This window comes from Tasmannia lanceolata, unplaced genomic scaffold (genome assembly GCF_043159265.1).
Source record: "Tasmannia lanceolata isolate RefF3 unplaced genomic scaffold, GAP_Taslan_0.1 ptg000013l, whole genome shotgun sequence".
NCBI classification, from domain to species: Eukaryota; Viridiplantae; Streptophyta; class Magnoliopsida; order Canellales; family Winteraceae; genus Tasmannia; species Tasmannia lanceolata.
The window spans coordinates 9,658,742-9,667,906 of record NW_027518690.1 but is presented as its reverse complement, the minus strand read 5'-3'; the positions used below and the strand labels follow the sequence as shown (position 1 = coordinate 9,667,906).

General features: G+C 38.1%; 2 protein-coding genes across 2 annotated transcripts; both read left to right on the top strand.

Annotated features, from left to right (window-relative positions):
• The first annotated feature begins 3,728 nt into the window (after positions 1-3,728).
• Positions 3,729-5,090, top strand: LOC143890937 (uncharacterized). Its single transcript, XM_077395608.1, has one exon. It carries the CDS (start codon positions 3,729-3,731, stop codon positions 5,088-5,090), a length of 1,362 nt encoding a protein of 453 aa, XP_077251723.1.
• On the top strand, positions 5,062-6,319 carry LOC143890936 (uncharacterized). Its single transcript, XM_077395607.1, has 3 exons — positions 5,062-5,391; positions 5,489-5,864; positions 5,953-6,319. The coding sequence occupies exons 1-3, from the start codon at positions 5,136-5,138 to the stop codon at positions 6,317-6,319; spliced, it is 999 nt and encodes a 332-aa protein (XP_077251722.1). The 5' UTR covers positions 5,062-5,135.
• The last annotated feature ends 2,846 nt before the right edge of the window (positions 6,320-9,165 follow it).

The window sequence follows — 9,165 nt, the reverse complement described above, 5'->3', positions numbered from 1 at the left end:
TTTTATACCACTGAATAGGGTGAAGGCACCACAAATAAGTTTTCCATACACTTCTGACGTGATATCTCTATTAAAGAAACTGATATTCTCTCCCCATTATAAGTCAGCTTTTGCACAAGTGTTTGGTAGAACAGCAGTATGTTGAAACTTCTATGTGGCCATAAAGGTTACTCGAACTGATGCTCAGGTGAGTAAGAAGGACAGCATAACAACGAGATATCATGATGATAAGCATCCCAAGCTGAAGTTTATGAGAGTTATTTGGCAGAATGCAAAGTCCATCAACACGAAGGGAGTGGAACTTGAGAAAATTAGAAATTCTCTTCAAAGTATAGATCAGAAAATTTACTCGACTGGTTAGAGAACAACAACGAATGGAAGCTCAGTAGAGCCATTACAAATCAGAGCTAGAACAGCTTAAACAAGATATATCTAATGCTAATGAGTGGAAGGTATACCTTTATAAAGCTCTAGAGAGAAGGGAAAATTGCTTGGGAATGCCCGTAATCAAATTGATTATCTAAATGCTGAAATGGCAATGAAATGAGCTACAAGACTATATGGACAGAAACTGAAACCAGAAAAGGAGACCTTGAGACCAATCTATCAACAAACCTTGTAATGTGACAATAAGAGTTGGAATTTTCTAGAAGATTTTTCTCAAATAACGGAAGGTTTTGTATTACTGTCAAAAGACTAATACACGCCAAAAATATACATGCTATTTTAAAAAAATCGAAACACAACAGCAATGATTTAGCCACTCCAACTCTACTGGTATTGGCATTCACCTGTTCAGGTGGTTTCTCAATCTTTTCCTCTTTCATGGTTAATTTCTTTTTAAAAGAAACTTTTGATATTATTGCTGCTCATACCAGTTGACATAATGACTTATGTGTAGATAAAAAAAAATGGAGATCATGCACCAAACAGCCCCACAGTCAAGTTAATTTCTCACTATGTTGTACAAAAACAAACTGATGACAAAATCAAATACTGGTGAGTGATGACAACCTTAACTCAAATGAGAACCCTAAAATCATGAAGAAGCTTTTTAGAAATCCAAAACTGAAACCTGAACTCAAGTGGGATGGTTCAAATCATTAGGGAATAAACAAACAGGTTTAAAACAGAGAGTGGTAGAAGGTCATCACAGAAGGAGTGAGCATCAAGATAATTGTATCAGGGAACATGAGAAGAAATAAGCTAACCAAATAAACCCCTATGAATGAGAAAAAAAATATTGACATAACCATATTCCATTATATACACAAACCTAATTAGGCTTTTAATGCTTAAATAACTGCCAAGGGAGTCAATATAGTTCTCTAGAAGCAACTACATTAGTATAATATTATTATCTAAACATAACCACTTACATCAAGAAATGAATCCTACAATCTGTGCATGTAATCACACCAACTCACTCTTTATAACCAAATAGATCAGGAGTAACCTCAATGACAACAGATAGATCGGTACACTTATCAAAACAAGGTAATCCCATGAGGCTTTAGCAAATTAAAGGAATAATTGAGCACGTTATTTAAGGAGCCATGTTACCATAACAAACATTGAGATGCTATAACCTTAGCATAACTTGGGACAACGTAAGAGAATAGAATAACAACTGTGTCACCTAAAAGAATGTCTAGAAAACATAATCCAAACCCTTTTGAGTTAATTGATACAGAACATTTTGAAAATAATGCATATATTCTGTTAACTGAACCTGACACAAGTGTCTAATGAAAAAAGATGCGTATATCACATGAAAGCTTCAAATACACATATATCAGTAGGAACTCTAAAAACATAGGAATTAATGACCACTAGCCATGTATTAAAGATAAACTATAAGAATCTAAATTACAGGTGAGTTAAATGATTGTCCTAAAGACAATGACCTGAATAATAGACGTAAAACATATGTATTCATCCACTTATGCAATAGTCATTTGAAAATACAGATGATCCATAAGCTTGGGGGCTTTAAAACCTTCCTAAAAAAATCAGAATTTAAACCAAAGAAGCAGGGGAATCTAAGGGTTATATAGGAAAATGAACTAAAGGACAAACAAAATGTTCCTTTTCTTCTTTTTTAAACAAAGACACCAAAACATTGGATCAATAGAAATTTGAACAAATTAGACCAGAGAAGCCGGATTCGCACCTATACTTGGGGATTCGCGATTCCCCGAATCGCGAATCGGAATCGTAATTCGATTCGATTCCCCGATTCTGGGGAATCCCGAATCCATTCCATCGGAATCGCGAATCGTCATTGGGGAATCGCGATTCTGTTTCCACCGGAATCGCGATTCTGGAAAGTTAAATACGCGTTTTATGAAAATGAAATCCGCGGTTTTTAGTCATTTGGATTCGGGAATCACATAATTTAAAATCGCGATTCCCATAAGATCAAATCCGGTATTCTAGTGATGGGAATCGCGAATCCCAACTTTTTGTCGTGAAATTACATTTATAGCCTTTTTTTAACAGTAAGGGTGATATTTTAAGTGGGATTATTTTTGTAATTTCAACTTAAAACCTATAAAAGCTAAAAAAAACCCTAAAAAACGAAAAAACCGAAAACCCTCTTCTCCTCCTCCTCCTCACAGCCGCTCCTCTCCCCCTTTCCTCTCTCACCGCCGCCCCTCTCTCTCACGGCGATTCCCGCCGGCAAGAAGAAGAAAAAGAAGAAGAAGAAGAAGAAAAAGAAGAAGAAGAAAAAGGAAAGGTATGTATATATTTTTTTCTATTTTTTTTTTAAATACTAAAAAAAAGGGATGGGTTTCTGTGTTGATGGTTTCTGTGAGAAACCGAATGTCACACAGTTTCTGTGAAATGCGACTCATGTATTTTGATTTTGATTTTGATTTTGATTTTGATTTTTGATGAGGGCACTCCTCAGTCCTCACGGCATGGCCCGCACCACAGGATAATCCAAACCGTGGATTATCCTCACAGTTTGGAACTTTGGATAATCCATGATTTTTTATTTTTTGTATTTTTATTAAAAAGTATGGCATGGCCCGCACCACAGGATAATCCAAACCGTCCATTAGATGGGCCACGGCCTAAAAAAGTATTTTTGCCCCAAAAATAATTTCCATAGGTTGATCCTAACCCTCTATAGATTAGAGGGTTAGGATCAACTCTCAAACCCTCCGATCTGAATGTTTGAGAGTTGATCCTAACCCTCTATAGATCGGAGGGTTAGGATCAAACTTATTTCAATTGTTGCAAAAGCAAGCAACATTAGAAAGAGGGTCCTTTGCTATTCAAATTTAACGAGGTATTTATCTCTGTCTATTGCTGGTCCTTTTCTGAAAGTTATTATGGTGAAAATCAGAAAATCACAAATGCCTGCATTCATCTGATCATCTCATCTCTAAGATATATAAAAAATATAGGAAAATCAAGTATAAACCTCCAGTTACCAAGTGTATCCCACACAGATTGGTTATAACTTGGTGTTTACTTTATACTTTATACCGATCAACCTTGGGAAATGATTTTTGGGGCCCAACCTATTTAGGTCGTGGCCCATCTAATGGACGGTTTGGACTTTGGATCATCCTGTAGTGCAGGCCATACCATACTTTTAAATTTTTAATAAAGTGAGGATTGAGGACTGAGGAGTGCCCACATCAAAATAAGTAGTGCTGATATATATTATTCAAATATTTTACAATTTGATTTTGTCAGGAGGCAATTGAGGAAAGATGGACGAGACTGTCGACCAAGAATTTCAAGGCCAAGGTGTAGGTGATGATGACATAGTTTTTGAAGGGGACCTAGAATACAACTATGATGAAGAATGTGTGGAAGAAGATTATGACGAGGACATAGTGTTGACTCCGAACGCAAGGTCAGCGACAGTTTTATGGTCACACGTAGTCAAAGGAAAGAAAGCTAGCGAAGGACATGGGGGAACCAAAAAGTGGAAATGTAAGCATTGTAAGAAGGTTTACACTGGGACTTATACAAGGGTGCACGCACACCTTGTGAAAGCACCAAGAGGTCAAGGTCAAGGAATAGCATATTGCAGTGCAGTTGCAAAAGACAAACAATTACAAGACCACATCAGAAGCCAAGTCCAAAGAGCAGAGAATTTACCTGGGAGACTGCCACTGAAGAAATCACGGTTAGACATGGTTGGCAAGTCTTCCAGCTCCGGTGCGACTTCTTCAAGTAAGGTTGGTGAATCACCACTTGGCAAGTCTTTTAGAGCAAAGGATAGAGACGATGTTGATCATAAGGTGCTGAGATTTTTGGCCGCCAATGGGATTCCCTTTAACGTCCTCCGATCTCCATATTTTCAAGAGATGATAACTGCCGCCAATTGTGTGCCTGGATACAAGTTGCCTTCTTATGAGAAAGCAAGAACAACTTTATTGGACCATGAGAAAGATAATGTAACAAAAGATCTAGGTGTTGTGAGAGAAAAATGGCCTGAACATGGGCTATCTATTGTCTCTGATGGATGGACAAACGTGAAGAATAAAGCCCTGATCAATGTACTAGCATCGAATATGTTCGGTTCAATGTTTCTCTATGCGCACGACTTCTCTGCCGTGGAGAAATCAGGGAAAAACATTGCAAAGTTTTTGTTGAATGCTATTGAAGAAGTAGGGCCTTTTAATGTTGTGCAAGTGCTGACAGATAATGCAACCAATTGCAAGCTTGCTGGGACAGAGGTTAATAAAGTTTATCCCCACATATTTTGGTCTCCTTGTGTGGTTCACACATTAAATCTGATATTCAAAGACTTGACCAAGCATAAACACCTAGGTTGGATTGGAGAGACTTACCGTTCCTGCAAGGATGTCGTCAAATATATTACCAATCATTCGCAGGCTCTTGCTATATTTAGAAGCAATTCGAAGTTTGAGTTGCTGAAAGTTGCGAAGACTAGATTTGCAACTCATTATACTACACTTAAGAAACTTCTTGATGTAAGGGAGGCGTTGCAGATGACAGTATTAACAGATGCTTGGAAAGATTGGTTGAATGCTTGCACCGACAAAGTGATGATAGAGAGGGGCGAAATGACAACTACTTGTGTAGTCTCTGATGAATTTTGAACGAACATAAAATTGGCATTATTAATTACGAAGCCCGTCTATAAAATGATTAAGTTCACTGACCAGGAAGGCTGTCTGATATCAGAAGTGTACGAAGGCATGGACAATATGTTAGGACAAATAAAAGATAACTTGAAAGATGTGCCTGACATGTACAATCATATTCATGGTATTGTGGTGGGACGATGGGGGAAGATGAATGTTCGAATGCATGCCTTGGCTCATGTACTCACTCCAAAATATTATGACCCTGCATATCTCAATATTCCAGCACCAGGCGGTGGTAAACGAGTCACCCCAGGTATGTAATTGTTTCTCATATTGTGAATTTTCATAATGTAATTGTATTTATCTTCATTTATGTTATCGACTGATCGATTATTCAATTTTATTTTCAGATAAAGACCCTGAAATCATGGATGCTGTATATGAAGCCATTAGGGATCTCTCCCCTGATGATGAGATGAGTGGTATGATTAGACGTCAGTTATATGATTTCATAGGAAGGGTTGGAAGGTTTTCCAGTAAATTTGCCAGGGATGATGCGAAAGATCCCAATGTGTGTGTGACCAAATGGTGGAACTTTCATGGAAGTCATGTACCAGAGTTACAGTCAGTGGCCATCAAAATTCTCTCACAGCCTATCAGCACATCTTCTGCAGAGAGAGTATGGAGCACGTATAGCTTCATTCACAATGTAAAGCGTAATCGCTTAAATTCACATCGTGCTGATACTCTTGTGTGCATCCACTCAAATCTTCGACTCCTATCCAGGTTTAAAGTTTGTTTCATTTTTGCATGCAATAATTGTTTTTTATTATTTATGTCAGATTATTTATTTAATTTCGAATCTATTATTTAGATTTAATGCGGCTGCATACAAAGAAGGACCAAATAGAAAATGGGACATCAACCCAGAGCTCCCACTTATGGATGAATCCTCTATCAGAATGGAGGATATGCGATGGCAGGATCTCGATGATGATTTCCTTAGACCTTCTACATTTCGTGCGTCATCTCAGTCATTACTTTCTAGTCCTTCACTCACTATTCGTGACTTAGATGACAATGACGAAGCTGCAGGATCTGGGACTCCAAGAGTGGTCAGTAGCTCGGAACTTGAAATTGGACGACCATCCAACACTCAAGGTCGTATTACTAGTTTCCTGGGGCGTGGAGAACGTACAAGGGGAGTTACAAAATCTTTAACACTTGCAATTTCCCAGTGAAGATATTAGTCTTATAAATATTAATTCATTTATTTAAACTTTTCCTTTACAGAAAATGTAGAAGGAAGAGGAGAAGGAAGAGGACGAGATGATCATGCTTATTCGAAGGGAAAGAGAAAAGCCTAACTTTATTTCTTTTTTTTTAAATACTTGAGAAATTCTGTAATAATTTTGATATTTCGCTTTTTGGAAACTAAATTTTTTGTTTAATGGTGGAGTCCTGGTCCCTGGATTCCTGGCTCCTGAATGAAAAACTGTTATAATTTCAGTATTTGGAGAATGATGTTTATGTTTAATGGTGTACAGTTGAATGCTTAGATTTTCATTTTCAGGTATTTTTCCTTAAATTTTATCTTTTATTAATTTTTTATCGCTCTCCGACGAATCTCCGGCGACTCCCCGGCGAATCCCCGGCAAAAAATCGAATCCCGCTCCCAACCATCCCCGGAACCTTCGAATCCCGCTTTCGATTCCCGAATCGAATCCCGATTTCGAATCCCGTGCTGGCAACCTTGAATTAGACTCATCATGAATTCCCTAAAGAAATCAGTAATGTGTAATACTAATGGAAGTATTCGAAGTGTCTCTGTGCATCTATGATACATGCAGCTGAAATGACAGAAGCAACTCAATTTAATGCATTCCTCAAGGAATAGTATGATTAATGTAACCACTCCCCTTATTACAATCATTTTCTTAAACCAGTCTCATAAAAATACCAAACCAGAGAACAACAATGGCCAAAACAATCCCCTAGTCACCACTTCTAAAAACTGATCTAAGTACACATGGAAAACTGATCCTAAATAATGAATCCAAATTAATGAGAAAATACCAGAAATTATCATCAAGATTCTATTCTATATCTGGATTATAAAAACAAGTGAATGATGAACCTGAGCAATCAAAAGCTAAGCTCTAACCTGGATTTAAACTGCAACAGACCCTCAAATCATACATTTAACCTTAAAGATTTAATCAAGGACCCGATCTGGATTCAGCAACAATCAACCTATTAAATGCTAAAAATTCAGGTCAAAATTCTTCAAAATATGGATCATTCCTATCAGTAATCGCATAATAAAAAAAATGTACAAATCATGAAGTGAAATCAATGAAATTAGAAGTAAAAGTAAAACCACATAATTGTTACCTGAACCGAGAGTAAATAAAAATGTTGCCCTGCTGCGACAAAATATATCGCACAAGCTAATTGAACTACTGGTTCTCTTTTCTTCTTGAAATTCTTGCTAAAAACGCAATCTGACCTTGAAAATTCTTCAATCAGAAACAACGAGGTACCTTGATTTGTTCGGATTTGGGATGGCTTAGATCCATAATCAATAGAGATGAGGAAATGGTAGATCTGGAGTTTTAAAACCTTGTTCTAGGGTTTTGAGCTAATAAAAGAAACAAATCTACGGTTTGACATCAAGAACACAAGATTACAAGAGATTAAGGAGACTATATCAATGAAGATCGGTGAGGTGATGAGCCACAAGATAGCCGGCCGGAGCTGGGCCTACGTTCCGGCAAGTTTAACGGAGGAGATGACCGGGGAAAAAGGTCTCGATCGAAAATCACAGAATTAGGGTTAGGGTTCGGTTGCTTAGGGTTTGTAAAAGGTAGGGTCAAATTCTATAGTTAAGGTCTACAAAGGTGGAAAAAGAAGCTTACAAAGGAACTAGCCAACCGGGACATGGCCGGAATCCAGCAATGGTGCGATCGGAGAAGATGAAGTGAGGGAAGGGTTTTGGGATTATTTTTTTTTCACTCTCTCTCCCGAGAAGGAACGAAAATGAGAAAATTCTAGACATTTCTTGACTTCTATTTATCGGAGTAGATGCTAATATTATGCCCCTAAAGTTCAAATGACACCCCCATTTTATAATATTTCAACTTGTCTTGGTAAATAAGGGTGGTCCATGGGGAGAGAATGTCTAATGAAAAATTAGAATGGTTATTTAACCCTTTAGTTGCCCAGGGACAACCCTTCTATAACACCTTAATCTAACTAGAGCACATCCAAACCGGATAAGTCACTCCCCTCTTTCTACACTATATTACACTTAGGGGTGCAACTCGGGTGGGTCGGGTTCGGGTTGAGGCCAACCGGAACCCAACCCGACCAACCATTTACTCAACCCGAACATGACCCGACCCAAGTTCCAACCTGACGAAGTTCAACCAGACCCGACCTGAGGAACCCTTTTTGCCAACCCAACCCGAGATTTTAAACTTATAAAATATAAAAAATATTAAAAATGTCAGGTTGAACTCGGGTCAGGTTGTCCAAGCCCTCAACCCGAACCCGAAGTCAACCCAAACCCGAACCCGAACCCGACCCGAACTCAACCCAACCCGACTTTTTCCCGGGTTGAACCCAACGGGTTTGGGTTGAGCCCACCCAAGTTGCACCCCTAATTACACTATACAACAACCTACACTCGTTCGCTAGGCAGACCCCGACGGATTTTAATGAAATATTAGAGGGACCTACCTAGGATCCTAACATACCACAAGATGAAATTTGGGACACTAATACACTAGTTTAAAAGGTTTTCATTTAAAAACAAAAATTTAGGGTTTGGTCAAAATTGGGTGTCTACAATAGGGCATGGGTTTCGACCATCATGCTAGTGCCTACTTCATAATAGAATGAGAATGAAAGAAGGATTTTAGCTCTGTGATTGAGGATGACTCCCCATCTCTCGCAACTTGGTAAAATAGTATTTCATGGAAAAAAATTCATGATTGCCAAAAACAGCCCAAGTTGAATATTTTTCTTTCATATTTTGGTCTTATGGCATTTGAGTGACTCCAAATATTTTTTTTGGCCAGGGATT